Raw genomic sequence first — 15,355 nt, forward strand, 5'->3', positions numbered from 1 at the left:
TACACAACCGAGGGCAGTGCCAGGCCCGGCTGGGGCCGGTGGTTGAGCATTAACCTGGGAGAAACCGGTTTCACTGAAGTCCCCAGGGGCTAAATATATCTCTGTTTGTTTTTCTTTGCCCCAAAAGAAACTTATCTTGCAGATCCCCATCCCGGAAACTAACTGGCTAAAGACTTAACAGATTTTTTGTTAAGCACTTCAAAAGGCTGCTGGCAGCGGCAACTGGCTGCGATGCTCCCAGGGACACAAATCCCGACTGTCTGGAGATGCTCCCCCAGACAAAGCCACTCTCTGTGCCAGGACAGGCAGCACAGAGCTCACAGGAGCACTTACAGAAGTGGCCTCACGTGAAGCCTTGCAGGAGTTGTGCGTGTCTAAAAGGAAACGGCTGAAATACACCACAGACACAATTTTATGACATGAGGAAACAGACTTTTACTGCTCAGAAGTCCTGGACAGACATGGAATAAAAGATTCAGGGCAGCACATCAGCATCCTGTTCCAAGTACCTGAGAGGTTGCGGCTGCCCAACCCACAGGGACAAAAGGATTAAAAAGGAGTTTCTCCCAAGGGACAATGTCCAGCCTGCGATCCCCTGGGTCATCATCCACCTGGGGTGCTGATCACACAGGGAAAAAGTGTAGAGCCTGGCCAGGAGCTGCCACCCCTTGACTCACCTGTGGGCACTGCCCTCCCAGCTCAGGCAAACACTGACACTGTCCGTTCCAGGGCTCACCCACACCTGGCAGCAAGCTCTTGCTCTTTGGCAAAAGGATCAGACACTGAAATGTCTCTACAGAGGCAGCAGCAGTGTGACAGGGACACAACATGACTCAGGAGCTTGTCCGAGCTGGCTTACAGTAGAAAAACACTCAGGGAAGAGGATCCAGCTCCATGTCCTTCCCTCTTGCTACTCAAAGACATGCCCAGAGCCTCCCAACAATCTGGCAGTGCTACTTCCCACTGTGCGAGACACTCTCCCTTTAGTAGCAGCTTCCCACGCTACCTTCTTCCTCCTTCCCATAAGGCATCTATGGCTTTTGAAGATTTTTTTTTCCTTCTTTTTTTTTTTTTTTTCAAAAATCAGCAAAATTAGCGTCCGTGGGATGTCTGGAACCGCCAGTGCTGACTGCAGCACATCCAGCAGCAAGGATGAAATCTGCTACAAGCACACTTTTCTTCAGCCAGCAGCTCAAACTGCAAGTGGCCAACTTGAGGCCACCAACGCCACAGAGACGCTGAGCAGGCAAGAAGAGCGCAGAGGTGCGTGACAGCCCACACCAGGCAGAGCTGTGCCAGACTGCAGCCCTTGTTACAGTGTCAGGCTCTTCGGGGCTCCAAAAGGCACAGCCCTGCCCGCCCCTACCTCAAGGGGAAGGAGAAGTACTTGTTCCCTGACTTGCAGCGGATTTGCTCCCATTGGATACGCAGCAGGAATGCTGACTCCTCAAACCCATCCACAATGTCCTGGAAAATAGAGGCAGGAGTCAGTAACAGTGGGGCGGATCTGCCAGAGGATGGAGTCGGCAGCTCCCTGTCTGAAGGAAGGCACAGATGAAGCCATTTGCAGCTGGAAGCCTAAGGAGGGTGATTTAACTCATGCTCCCCCCAAAAGCTTCTCATCTTTCAGTCTGCTGAAGTTTGTCCTGCTCAGTGAATAGAATGTCCCACTCTCCATCCCTGGCAGGGAGATGTGGCTGAGTCCAGCTCTGCCCTCCCCCTGCTCTCCACACCACCCCATGTCTGTGGGGACACACCTGGAGCTCCCGCAAACACTGCCCTTCCAGCCTGCCAGCCAGGTCCCCCACGCACCAGGCCAAGCTGATGTGGAACGATGGGTCCTGAAGGCAAAACAAACAGGGATAAGAGTGTGAGGGCTAAAGAGGCTTTGCTCAATGCACAGAGCCACAGCGGGAGATCTGGCATGAGGCTGCTGCCCTGCCTGGGATCACAGAGGCTGGAGGATCCCAAAGCTGGGAGTCCCCTCTGCCAATTCAACAGCTGCAGAGCTGATATGGACAGTGCTGGAGGCAAGAGGAGTCCTGGGCTTCCCACCCCAGCCCCTCTGGACTCCAGTGGGCAAGGCTGCCTGGTTCCCAGCCTCCCTGTGCTCAACTCTGCAGCTGTGGGAGAATCTCTCAGGACTGGTTTTGGAGCAGGTACATGGGTCACTGCTGAATAATCCACATGAGCTCCCTGCTCAGCTCCAGACACAGAAAAACTGGGCTCTGGCCCTTCAAAATCCCAAACCTGTTCCCAAAGCTAGTACTAAGCAAAAAGGCTGGACTAATGCCCAAGAAAGCTGCCCAAGGCAAAGACACGAGGATTGTCCTCAGTCCCCACAGTGCCCATTCTATCCTAGGACAACCCTGCTTCCATGCACAGAAGGGCAGCCACTGCAACTGGCTCCTGTTTATTTGAGCAAACATCTCACAGGGAACCAGCCAGCATGTCCAGACTGGCAGGGAAGCAAGCAGGAATGCCTCACCTTGTAGAATGTGGGAAGGTCAAATTCCTCTAGAACACCATCCACCTCCGAGACCAGCTCCAGCAGCTGGAAATGCCCAGCAGAGACCTCCAAGCCAATAAAAGTCCTGAAGAAAGGCAAGGAGAGACTGCAAGCACCCTTTCATGCTGCAGAAAGCACAGCCCTAAGAATACTTCATTCCTACTGGACAAGTTCCCTACTCCCTAACACAAGGAAATCTGAGGAATGCCAGCTTTAAGCATACAGGGATGCTGATTGTATTCGGAAAAAAACAGAAGATGTGGTAGCAGGGAGAAGCAGGATTGGATGATAAACCATGTAGACTAAGTAGAATAGCCTAGTATATTTTGGGACATCAGATTTTGGGAAAATCAGTTTTCTAGGCAAAGAATGCACTGGGTGGGAATTTCAGCAGAATGCCGTGCCCATGCAGGAGCTGCATTAAAAAAGTGGAAGTTGCTGGAGAGGTTTTACAGTGTGAGAGGAAGCAGGGAATGGGAAGTACCAGGCTGGAGAGATGTGACAAAGAAGTCAGCACCTCCTCCAGGACTGTTGGGATGACACTTTCTAGAGTCATTTAGAGTCATCATTTCTTCCCCTCCAGGAGGGAAGCAGAAGATTCAAGTGTCACCCAGGTTCCATATCCACTTTTTCCTACCCATGACTGTCTCGGGCTGCCTTTCCCGCCAGATTCAGCAACTTTCTGCAATTTTAATCACCTTTGCTTTGACATTCAAAAAAAAACCTTAATTGCATTCCATTGGAATCAGGCTTCTGAGCTGACGCCCAGGAGAATTAGCACCATCTCAGCTATTTCTCTCCAGCTCTTGGAAGACCTGCACTACAATTTCATGACTGGCACTGCTGCCAAAAGAGGTGGTACCACTCTGCTCGCCCCAGGCTGTGCACGCCAGCTAATGAGACCAAAAGCTTGCAGAGAATCAGTGCCAAAGCCAAAAATTTGTACAGATGGCTGGGAAAAGGTGTGAAATGTCTGGAGATGATCCGGAGGTGATCACATACTGTGTTGTCACACAGCCCAACTGTGGGACAGGCAGGGTGACACTTCCCATCCACCCAGCACCTTGCTCAGACTTCTCCTGAGGCAGGGAGGCTGCTCCACTGTGCACTCACCTGGTTTTGTTCTGATTGGTGTAAACCTTCACTTGGTCAGCCACGCAGAAGAACCTGAAATAAGAAAGATCCTATTTCAGCTGCAGGGAAAAAAATAAAAAATGAGAAGATGCGGAGGGGCCAGGATTGTTACCAAGCCATGGAAAGATACAGGCAAATATATGCTACAATTGGACGAAATTGGTAGAACCAGAACCTCTTGGGGCTCAAATTAATTAATTCCCCTCCCATTTCCAGGCCTCCAAAGCCTGCACAGTGACAGAAACCCTGAAACAGCTGATGCTCAGCCAGTGCCTGAGCAACATGTAAGCAACAAAACCACCCATGGTTTAGAGGATAGCACAGCTCTGGCCTGATCCTGGAAAGCCAAAACCTGACGTGTCGGGTGCCAGATCCCGAGGCAGTGAGGAAAAATCCCCAGGGCTTTAATGTCCTGCCAGCACCAGCTGCCAGGGACACCTTAGGGCGTGGATGCCGGCAAAACACGGCTCCCGAGGGCAGGGGAGGGGTGTGAGGAGCGCTCTGCCGGGGCTCTGCCAAACCCACCTGTGGAAGGCGGCCAGGCGCTCCCGGAGGGAGCGGACGAAGGGCTCAATCCAGTGGTAGCGCAGCACCACGCACTGCGAGAGGCTCAGGTGGAACTCCTCCATGGCAGCCAGCGACGGCACGAAGGTGCGGGCGTGGGACACCAGCAGCTCCAGCAGCTCCAGGAACTCCTCCTGGGCAGTGTCTGCGGGGCAGCGCCGTCAGAGCAGCCGCGGATCCCCGCCGGGACCGGGGGCGCAGCGGCTGAGGTCCGTCCCGCCATCCTCCCGGCCCCATCCCCGTCCCGGTGCCGTCCCGGTGCCGTCCCGGTGCCGCTCGCGGTGCCGGTACCTACAGGGCAGGTAGACGTGCGTGGCCCAGTTGCCCCGCTCGTGGGGGAAGCCGCGCACGCGGCCGCCGTGCCGGGAGCTGTCATCGCTCACGGCCTCCTCCGGGTCCGGGTCTCCGGGCAGGCCGGCGGGCACGGGCAGGCGGGGGCGGCCGGCGCTGCGGGACCGGAGCGGGGTGAGAACGAGGAAGAGGAGGAGGAAGGCCGCGCGCTCCCGCCGCCTCCCGCGCGCTCCCGCCGCCGCCACCCCACCGCACCCACCTGGCCCCGGGCGGCCCCTGCGCGCCGCCGCCCCGGCTCCCCCCTTCCTGCTCCTGCTCCTGCTCCTCCTCGGAGCTGCTGTAGCCCACCAGCGCGGCGCTCATGGCCGCGGCCCTGCCGCCACGGCCCGCTCCCCGCTGCCGGCGGCCACGCAGTTGCCGGCGCGGCCCGGCAGGGGGCAGCACCCGCAGCGCCCGCCCCGCCTCCTCCGCCGCCGCCGCGGCCGCCGCCCGGCCCGGCCTGCCTGCTCCCTCCGCTGCGCTCCCGCCCGCCGCTCGCTCCCTTCCCTCCCTCCCTCCTTCCTCCCGGCTCCCGCCTCCACGCCAGCGCGGGGCTCGGGCGCAGCGCGCAGGCCGCGGCCCTGCCGCCGGCGAGGCCTCCTCCTGCTGTAGGTGATCGGCCCGGCCGCCGCCGCCGCCCTTTGTGTGCGCCTCGCCGGGGCGGGGGCGGCCCCGGGCGGGCAGCGACCCCTACACCCGAGCCCAGCGCGGGGCCTCCCGGCGCGGCGGCGGTGAAGGCCTCGGGGCGCCGTCCCCGCGCTGCCAGCGGGGCCGCCCGATGGGGAGCGGCGAGCGGCGGGCCGGGCCTGGCCGCGGGCTGCGGCGGCGGCGGCTGCTGGTGGCCTGCGAGCTCCCCGGCCGGCCCCGCGCCCCGCGGCCCTGAGGCGGCCCGGGCCCGGCGGGAGCAGCCGGGCCATGCCGAGCAGGCCGCCTCGCCAGTTTGAAAGTACCTCTGCGCTCCCGACCGCGCTCCCTAAATGGTTGTCGCTTCCCACCTCCCACGGAGGGATGAGTTAGGCTGGAGCTGGCGCCGACGCGGGTCCCCGCGCAGAGCCCTCGGTAAGACAAGGTTGGTATCGCTCTCCCCTGCGAGGGGCACAATCTTCCCTCCCCGTTAGCCCGGGATTTGCCGCCGGTGGGTTCATCCTGCCGCGGTTCGCGGTGCGTGCGGGGGAATGTGGCGTCCGGGCTGCGCTGAAGTTTGGTGTCCCGCCGAGCTCGGTGCAGGTACCGGCACTGCGAGCCCTCGCTCCGTCAAGGTGAGCTCTGTAGGAGAAGGAGAGCATCCTGCGTGCCGGCAGGGCTGTGATGGTGCCCCTGGGGCTTTACTGCCCCAAACTGTGCTGGAGCACAAAATAATGAAGTGTCCCCACAGTCAGAGGTGGGTCCAGGACTACCTGAGCTGTGGGGCTCAACCCCATCTCAACTGAGTGCCGGTGGAGATGAGGATGCTGGGGGGTGGGATTCTCTGATGCTCTTTATTGCATAGTTTTAAACATAAAAAATATTCTTGTGGTAGACCAAGGATTTCCTTACCCTGGGGGCAGGTGGTTTGACACAGACACGGGGGTGCTCTTATGGGGCTGGGGGCTCAAGGCCCAGGAGTGTTGGTGGCTGCTGCTCACCAGGGCTTGCACCTTCTTCTCTCTTGAGCTGTGCTGACACTGTTGCTGTCTGCTGCTCGTTGGTGGGTCTTAGTCTTCTCTAAGTTGGTGCCAGGTTTTATGGACATCTCACTTTTCAGTGAGCCTGATGATGCTCTATAGCAAGGCCAGGCTGCAGCTCTGGCATAGGTTGGTTGGCTCCAGTGCAGTTTTATTACATGGTTTGGTAGGAGGTTCAGCTAAGCCACTGCTTTAACTCTACTTTTATCTTCACAGAGTGATCCCTGTGTCTGAGGATAGGATAACACTGAGGGCAAATATTCTCCTGAGCTCCTTGGCTCTTCCATTCTACAAGCGCTGCCCAGAGAGAGGGAAATGCTTTGCATGCATCCCTTGGCTCGATATCCAGGCTGCAGGAGGAGCAGAACCGTTTCACAGAGGTGTTTCAGCTGGGGTGGGATCATGTTAGGATGACACGTGTACAATCTAACCCAGTAGCTTCTTGATTGCAGTGTTTGGTGCATAGCCTGTGCACAGAGACCAGTGTTCTGGGACAGTGCTGGCGATCCACTGACCCCCTCAAGGCTGAGCTGAGCGGGCCCTGGGCAGTTGTGCTGCCTCTCGTGAGAGCACAACACCCAAACGTGTGCCTGGCTGTGTCCAAGCAGAGCTCAGCCTTGTCCAAGCTGAGAACTCCTTGTCCCAGGCCCTTTGCACAGCAGCAAGTGGGGCTCTGGTTCCACTGGCTTCCTGGTAGCTTTGCAGAGATGCAGGAGATTTTTCAAAGAGAGACATGGAAGAAGGTTGATAGAGAATTGCCCATGTTTCTTCTGAGACCTGACATGACTGTCTTCTTTCTTGCAGAGAGAGCTGCTCCCTGGGTTGCATCCTGTGCCCCTCACAAGTGTGAGCACATCGCAGCCAGCACGGAGGAGGGCCTCCTCTCCTCTTCAAGGCACTTGCCTCTGCCTCCTGTTCCTTTGTCCAAAAGAAGGAAAAGCCAGACCTAATCAGTCCATAAAGAACCTGTGCTGGTCTAAGGAGGAGGCTCTGGAGTCCCTTCACTGCTTTTCTTCCCAGGATCCTGGCTGTGGGCTGGATTTTCTGGTCTCAACTTGAGGGGATCATTTACAGGGAATCAGGATCTCAGAATCTTCGTGTCTTGCTTTTACTTGAACCCTTTCATCCGGAAAGCTGAAGCTATCACTGCTAAAATCCCATTTTTTTCCCCAAGCATGTCAGAAAGCTGGCAGCAGCAACAGCAGCAACCACAGCAGCCGCCGCCACCGCAGCAGCACCACGCTGGGGCAGCCGCCCTCCCGGAGCACTCCATCCCTCCCAGCACTGCTGACAACCCCCTGGGCTGTGCCGTGTACGGCATCCTGCTCCAGCCAGACCCTGGACTGCAGCACCACCAGCACGCCCCCATCCAGGCTGGAGAGCCGTCCCACAAGTGCGGTGTATGTGGCCATGACCTTGCCCACCTCTCCAACCCCCATGAGCACCAGTGCTTGCCAAGCCATGACCGCTCTTTCCAGTGTACCCAGTGCCTGAAGATCTTCCACCAGGCCACCGACCTCCTCGAACACCAGTGTATCCAGGTGGAGCAGAAGCCCTTCGTGTGTGGGGTTTGCAAGATGGGTTTCTCCCTCCTGACATCGCTGGCGCAGCACCACAACGTCCACAACGGCAACGCCATGAAGTGCTCTATCTGTGAGAAGACCTACAAGTCTCCTGAGGTAGAGCATTCACAGCCTCTGGACCCCTCGGAGAAGCCCTACAGCTGCTCCATCTGTCAGAAAACCTTCAAGCACCTCTCGGAGCTGTCCCGGCACGAGCGCATCCACACGGGCGAGAAGCCGTACAAGTGCACGCTGTGCGACAAGAGCTTCAGCCAGTCCTCCCACCTGGTGCACCACAAACGGACGCACAGCTCAGAGCGGCCCTACAAGTGCACGGTGTGCGAGAAGACCTTCAAGCACCGCTCCCACCTGGTGCGCCACATGTACGCCCACTCGGGGGAGCACCTCTTCAAGTGCAACGTCTGCGAGCTGCACTTCAAGGAATCCTCGGAGCTGCTGCAGCACCCCTGCACGCCCAGCGGGGAGCGGCCCTTCCGCTGCGGGGAGTGCCAGAAGGCCTTCAAGCGTCCCTCGGACCTGCGGCAGCACGAGCGCACGCACAGCGAGGAGCGGCCCTTCAAGTGCGACCTGTGCCAGATGAGCTTCAAGCAGCAGTATGCGCTCATGCGCCACCGCCGCACGCACAAGGTCGAGGAGCGCTTCAAGTGCAACCTGTGCGAGAAGGGCTTCGTGCAGCCCTCGCACTTGGTGTACCACCAGCACGTGCACGGCATAGAGAACCTCTTCAAGTGCAACGTGTGCCAGAAAGGCTTCAACCAGTCCTCGGAACTGCTGCGGCACAAGTGCGTGCAGAACGCGGAGCGGCCCTTCAAGTGCGCGGTGTGCAACAAGTCCTACAAGCGGGCCTCGGCTCTGCAGAAGCACCAGCTGGCCCACTGCGCCGAGAAGCCGCTCAAGTGCACGCTCTGCGAGAGACGTTTCTTCTCCTCCTCGGAGTTCGTGCAGCACCGCTGCGACCCGGCCCGCGAGAAGCCCCTCAAGTGCCCCGACTGCGAAAAGCGGTTCAAGTACGCGTCGGACCTGCAGCGGCACCGGCGCGTGCACACGGGCGAGAAGCCCTACAAGTGCTCCTCCTGCGAGAAGGCCTTCAAGCAGCGAGAGCACCTCAACAAGCACCACAGCGTGCACGCCCGCGAGCAGCAGTACAAGTGCATGTGGTGCGGGGAGCGCTTCCTGGACCTGGGCCTGCTGCAGGAGCACAGCGTGCAGCACACGGCCGAGGGTGCCTACCAGGTGGCTGCCTGCTTGCCGTGAGCCTCCCGCCCCGCCCTGGCTTTCAGCTTGCATGGGACGCTCCTGAGCCTCGGCCTTCCCTTCCCTCTCCAACCTCCAGGGAGTGTGGGGGAAAGGGGGGGCACGGTGTGTGGGCAGGTAAACTTTCCTCTGGCCTCAGTTATGCCACCTGTATCAAAGTAGCAACAGACGACGTGGACATCTCAAAGCGGTGGAAAGGAAAGGAAAAGAGGGAGGGAGGAAGCTATGCCTGTAGATGCCTGGTGTTCCCCGGACTGTAGTTTGTGCTGTACCTGCAGTTCCAGTCCTGGGAGCTCAGCTGTCTGTTGCAGGCACCAGCTCTTTGCGTGCAGCCTTTTTCCCCTGTCCTGCCTGGCAGGGTTGGTGGGGAGGATTGGGTGACTCTCCTTCTGGAGAGGGTTTAGGAGCAAGGCAGAGCCAGCCTTCCCTTCTCCCAGGGAGTGCTGCTTGGCATAGAGATGGCAGGTTTCTGCTGCTGGGGTCTCCCACCTTGGTCCAGGCTCAGTTGAGGGCATCATTTCAGATCATTAGTGTGGATTGACTGCCCCAGCCTCCCCTGCTCTCCCTCCTTCTAGAGTGTTGAAAGGGACAAGCCATGGGGCTTCACAGCTCCAAAAAGCACTTTGGCATTGCTGCTTTTGCAGTGGCTGGCTGTCACACTCTGCAGGGGTCTGAGTGAGCCTGCCTGCCCCCTGTCCCTGCCAGCTGCACAGGGAGCTGTAGGAAGCACTGTGCTGCCACCAGAAAGCATGGCAAGGAGCACTGGGACAGTCTGCCTGGGAGGAGGTCATGGATTCTCCCTCTCTGGAGACATTCAGAACCCACCTGGATATATTTCTATGTAACCTGCTTTAGGTGACCCTAACTTAGCAGGGGGGTTGGACTAGATAATCTCCAAAGGTCCTTCCAGCCCTAACAGTTCCATGGTTCTGTTACAGCATTCATACCCTGCTCCCAACCAAAAGCCTGCCATTCAAGAGCTGCTTCCCAAGGCACTTAGCCTCCTCCTGCCTTGCCCCCAGCCCCTTGGGCACCCCTTGGGCTGACTGTGGTACCTCCAGCAGGGTCAGGCAATGGGCTGTCACAGCTCCAACACTAAGGGGTGAGATGAACACTACAATAACCTACAGCTGCAGAGGTGTTGCCATGGCCAGCATAACCCACAGCATGTGCCAGGGGTTTGGTGTCTGATTTGCTGGAGGTACCAGAGTGAGCCAGGAGAATCCTTTATGGCCTGCAGGCTCAGCTCCATGGGGAGGGCAAAGTTAGCAGTGGGTAAAGGAGAAGTCTATTTTTTCCCCTCTTGCAGGAGTCCTGTTTTACCCCTTTGCCCTTTCTTTACCTCGTCTGTATTCTTCAGGTTTTGCACACTTGTAAACATCACTTAAAAATAAATCTCCCCTAGCAAGGTTGATGCAGCCTCAGGTGTTTTCATCTGCAGGAATTTGCTGGCTTGTCATGTCCAAGAGATCCACTACATGTCAGTTAGATGCCTTGGAGGTTGAAGATGTGCCTACTAGGTTGTCCCCCAGCCTTCCCCCCTCCACCTTTGGAGATACTGAGTGTCCATCTGTGGAGATGTTCAGGCCCTGGCTGGATGTGGTCCTGAACAATGTGTTGTAGCTGACCCTGTGCAAGCAAGGAGTTGGACCTGGGGGTCTTCAGAGGTCCCTGCCAGCCTCAGGTTGTGTGTGGTGTTGGCTGGTGCTCCTGTGAGGTTGCAGTGAGCAGCCACGGTGTTGTCCGTGTGCTGCACGGGTGATTAGGACAAGGTTAATGACTGTTGTCCATGGCAAGTGTAGACAGATTAACCTTGCAGAGGGTTAGACTGGGCCTGCATCCCTGTTGGGGGACACTCTGAAAGGTGGAGAAAGGCTTTAGTTTTCCATTTCCAGCACGGAGAGGGGGAACAGGGTGCATTTTCAGGGGCTGGGACAGGGAAGTGACAGGGTAGACCCTGGGGCTGAGTCTTCTTCATGTGCAACTTTAAGGTGATTAAAACAGACTGTGCTCTCTGCTGCCCAAGGAAGAGGGACCCATGATGGTTATCTTACTTTGTGCTGCCTCAAAGATGTAGAACTTCCTACCAAGTTTTCCATCTGTGTTTCTTTTTCCTCTTTTTTTGTTTTACCTTTTTTTTAAAAAAGCAGTTTGTTAAAATTCATTAAAAATACTGTATAGTTTAACTTGATGTCATACTGAATCTTTAAAAAACAAAAGAGTTGTGGTAACTTGGATTTTTAAAGAGCTCTTTAGTTCTAGGTAACTGGTTTTTGCTGTTTAATATGTAGTAAGTTCAGTGTATGCTTTACTGTAGGAGTAAAAGAGAATCCAGACAAAGGAAGGCTAATCCTGTCTTTACAGAAGGGCTTGGTGGTGATGGAGGCTGCAGATGTGGGACCAGATGAGGACTGTGGCACTCACCTGAACCCTTGCTCTGTTCCTGCCTTGGGCCGTGGTTCCTCTGCTCTTGCCCAGCACAGCTGCCAGGGGTTCAGTGGTCACTGGCAGCCAGGATCAGGGCTTAGAGCTTACAGAGAGGCTCAGCTTTGCTAGGAGGGCATTGTGAGATAGAGTCAGCTGCAGCCTCCATGGGCGGTTGTGGCTCTGCTGTTTCTTTCTGGAGCAGCAGAAGAGGGTTTGGAGAAATCATCAGCCGGCTGTGCCCTGCTCTCTTCCCTCCCCAGGAGCCTGGGGGAGCTGCCTGGGTGACTGCCTGGCACTTGGAGCAGAGGAGCCCCAGGCACAGCTCCACACTATGCAGAGCCATGGGGCTGCCAGATCCTGTCCCCTTTTACAGCTGGACACAGGGACTGTTGGGAGGTATTTCTCTTCTGCTGAGCAGCTGGGAAAGCCCTGGATATCCCAGTGAGACTCTGCCTGGGATGTGGCAATGGCCAAGCAGTGCCCTGGGCAGAGAGACTCATGAGGGCTGTGTGCATGGGACCCCATGCCAGGGAGAGAGGGGATGCTGTGGGGAGCTTGCCAGGGGTGAGCCCAGGTCCAGGGCATCAGCTGGTGAATAGGTGCCTCCAGGTTCAAAACCATCATGGTGCAGGATTAGAACATCATTATTAGCCTGGCTGTGAGTCCATGGGGACGCAGTCTCTTGCTTCATTTGCTGCCCTGCAAGAGCCCAAACCCAGCTGAAGCCCATGGAGAACATGCAGCTGGAGCTTGCTGTATGGGGTGGGCACTGAGTGGCCACAGAGAGCTTTGGGTATATTTTTATTGGAGCCTTTTCCAGTTGGAAGCAGCAGTGTTGCCTACAGGGGTAGGGGAAGCAGGTCCATCTCCATTGCTGTGCCTTTAGGTCAGGTTGTGTCCAGTGAGGTGGGAGGAGGTGGAAGTAGCAGAGGGCACAGGAGTGTCAGGAGCACTGTGCTGCTGTGTGGGGAGGCACAGGCTGGCTGGGAGCTGGTGTCCTTGGGGCATCCCACTGCAGGGCTCTGCTCACTGCTGGTGTTTCCTTTTCAAACCAAAGAGCAGCTGGGGCCAAAGCCCTTTGGGGAGTAAACCATGTCTCTGTACCTGTTGCACTTCACTTCTGGTGTTTATTTCAAGCAACTTTCAGGCTCCTGCCTGTGCTTGGCCTCTTGCATTCCTCACGGCCCTGCAGCACCCCAGAGTTGCTGTGCTGGAGCTGGTGTGCCATCAGCCCTGTGGCAAGTGCTCGAGGCAGCTCAGGACCTGGTTGCAGCCCACCTGAGCATGCTGAGGGGCTGGGTAGAGGGGGGTCCCTCCCAAAGGGTTGTCCTTGGCAGGCAGGCTGAGTAGGTGGAGAGGAGGGTTAGGTTGGGCAGAGGTTGTGTGGGTGTTCTCCAGCACATAAGTCCTGCTCTCTAGGGCTGCTGTTCCTCTGGCTTCCTGGGTCCAGGAAAAGGTAGTCTGTAACTTGGGCTTCTACTGATCCTCACTTCCTCTGACTCTGCCTACAGGATGCCTTTAGCTGTTTCATCCCCTTCCCTTCCACAGCTTATACTTTTAAAAGACATTCTCAGCTTCTTTTCTTTGTTCAGTTTTTTCTTTGTAAGCAGTGGTTTGTTTTTCATTCCTTCTTCCACACTGATTGTGAAGTCTCTTCCTTCCTTCCCACCTCCCTCTGCTCTCCCCAGCCCCAAATTCCTTTCCCATTCTGAGGCTGGATCCTGGTGATACCAAACCACTGATGGTGAGATCAGGTGTTTAGGACCTGAGTCTTGCTGGAATCCAGTGGGTCCTTCCCCACAGCAGGCCATCCATTTCACTGGGCAGGGGCAGTGCCTGTGGCCTGGCAGCTTGACATGGGATCCTGCCCATGCTCTGACAAGTGAATCCCAGCCAGGACCAAGAGCCAGAGCAGAGCTGTAGGAAATGGAGACTGGGGTGAGAGCTGCCATTTCCATCTCCAGGGCTGGGGATTAGGTCAGTGCAGGACTGTCAGACATTCCTGGGGAGATGTCCTGGCACTGTGGTGGGCTCAGGCAGTGCAGTTGGTTCCCCTGGGAGTGCTGTGGAGCAGCTGTGTGCATCAAGCAGGAGCTGAGCTGAGTTAGCTGTGGCAGGGACACCCCTGGGACCATGGGAGGCTCAGGTGGCCATGCCAGCTCTCTGGTGAGCAGATGCCATCTCTGCAGTTGGGATGGGAAGATGTTCATGCTCTGGTCTTGGGGCCCATGTGCTGGACTGGGGGACAAAGGGGAAGGCATCCTTTGACAGAGTTTTGGGACTATCTCTCTGCACTCAAGCCTGCCCTTGCAGGGAGGAGGGAGGAGAACACTTTCTGCACTTCCCTTGGGTATTTACCATCAACTCCAGGCTGCAGCTGAAGCCTGACCATTACAAAATAGGCAAAACCCTCTTGTTATACTTCAGAGTTTGACTCTTTCTCCATTGGGTGGTGAGTTCACCTGTGGGAAGGTTCCTGTGCATGCAGGTGAAATCTGAGATTCAAGAAGGGCAGGCCAGTGAGGTTTGGGGCTGCAGCTCCCCCCAGGCCCAGGTGAGCACCCAGCTTCTCCTCAGCTTCCTCCCCAGCATCTCCTGGCAGCTGCCCCTGGCACTTTGTGGATGTGAAGATGCTGCTTTCACAGCGTGCCTGGGATGCTCAGTGGGGAGAGCAGGAGCACAGGTGGCAGCTGCAGCGTGGGCTTGTTTCTGAGTGCCTCCAAGCTGTGGATCTGAGGGACTTCATGGTCAGGGAGATTCCTGGGCGCCTCCCAACCTGTGCTCACGACTCCAGCAGAGTTCCCAGGGCTGTCAGGAGTCACAGCCAAGGTTGCTGAGGTTTGTGTGGCTTGCAGTGCCTTTAACACTGCTCTCCATGTGTTTCTAAGATGATACTCCATGTATGTGTGTATATATATTGTAATAACACATCCCGCTCTTCTGTGTGAGTGTCAAATGGTTTTGCTTTACTAATAAATTTATAGTTATTTATACCTTCCTGTGGGTGTGTAAGGTTTCTGGAGTGGAGGCCATGTGCCAAACGCTGCCTCCTTATCTGTCTTTGTGCTCTGTCTGGCTCTGCTTGGGGTTTTTTTTCATGTTTTCTTTCTTTCCCCTGAACTTTTTTGAAGTAGAATTGATGGTTCATCTTCCTGGTAACCGGAAGATGCAGGGTACAAGCAGGGTATGAGCAGGTTCCCAGGGGCTGAAAGCAAACTCAAGCAGAGTATGCTGAGTGGTTTTGCCCCAGCTAGGATTGGAATGATCCCTCCCCAGGTCAAAACTCCTCCCTAGGAGCTTCAGGGCAGGAGCAGGCAGGAGTCTCTTCCTGCCAGAAGGGAGCAGCTGTTCAGGGGGCAGAAGCTGCTGCATGTTATGCTCTGGGATCCCAGCCCCACATAAAACTGTTCCAGCTTCTCCTGAGGGTTTGTTTTGCATCCCCCATCCTGTGATAGCAAGAGAGGAGCCTGCTACAGAGCTCTGGGGCCCGGCAGGATGGGTACTTGTTGCCCACCCATGGAGCCAGGAAAGGAGGAAGCAGTCAGGGAGCTCTGGATGTGCAGAAACAGGCTGGGCATGGGGCACAGAAGCCATGCTGGATTCTAGGGTGTCATTGTGGCCAAGATTAAGGGCAGTGGGAAAGGCTGGCAGTGGTGCAGGGCTGAAGGTAAACGGATCACGCAGCAATTGGCAGGCTCAGCAAGGGGAGGCTTAGCCCAGCCCAGCGCAGATTTGCTGTGGTTGCTGAGGAGCTGGGGCAGAGCTGTGGGTGGAGCACCCTTGGCACATCACCTTGTGTCACCCCACGGGGTTTCAGCAGCTCCAGTGCTGCTCCTCTGCACATCCCTGCACCCCCTGCCCATGGGTGAGACGCCTGCCTTCCCCACATC

The 15,355-nt window shown here is 56.7% G+C and overlaps 2 protein-coding genes across 6 annotated transcripts; one reads left to right on the top strand and one right to left on the bottom strand.

Moving 5' to 3' along the window:
* Positions 1-410: 410 nt before the first annotated feature.
* Positions 411-4,915, bottom strand: USB1 (U6 snRNA biogenesis phosphodiesterase 1). 3 transcript variants are annotated; one of them, XM_030956056.1, is made up of 7 exons: positions 4,758-4,915; positions 4,503-4,654; positions 4,169-4,352; positions 3,623-3,676; positions 2,489-2,594; positions 1,758-1,841; positions 411-1,467 (listed from the first exon to the last, which is right to left on the bottom strand). In XM_030956056.1, exons 1-7 carry the CDS (start codon positions 4,859-4,861, stop codon positions 1,363-1,365), a joined length of 789 nt encoding a protein of 262 aa, XP_030811916.1. In that variant the 5' UTR covers positions 4,862-4,915; the 3' UTR covers positions 411-1,362. The 3 variants fall into 3 exon arrangements, with proteins under 3 accessions (XP_030811916.1, XP_030811918.1, XP_030811917.1); XM_030956058.1 differs by lacking the exon at positions 2,489-2,594; XM_030956057.1 differs by lacking the exon at positions 1,758-1,841.
* A 473-nt stretch (positions 4,916-5,388) lies between these two features.
* Positions 5,389-14,461, top strand: ZNF319 (zinc finger protein 319). Of its 3 annotated transcripts, none has more exons than XM_030956102.1 (2): positions 5,389-5,606; positions 7,006-14,461. In XM_030956102.1, the coding sequence occupies exon 2, from the start codon at positions 7,377-7,379 to the stop codon at positions 9,036-9,038; it is 1,662 nt and encodes a 553-aa protein (XP_030811962.1). In that variant the 5' UTR covers positions 5,389-5,606; positions 7,006-7,376; the 3' UTR covers positions 9,039-14,461. The 3 variants fall into 3 exon arrangements, with proteins under 3 accessions (XP_030811962.1, XP_030811963.1, XP_030811964.1); XM_030956103.1 differs by having other exon boundaries at positions 5,389-5,596; XM_030956104.1 differs by lacking the exon at positions 5,389-5,606 and adding an exon at positions 6,475-6,581.
* The last annotated feature ends 894 nt before the right edge of the window (positions 14,462-15,355 follow it).

This window comes from Camarhynchus parvulus, chromosome 11 (assembly GCF_901933205.1).
Source record: "Camarhynchus parvulus chromosome 11, STF_HiC, whole genome shotgun sequence".
Taxonomy (NCBI): Eukaryota; Metazoa; Chordata; class Aves; order Passeriformes; family Thraupidae; genus Camarhynchus; species Camarhynchus parvulus.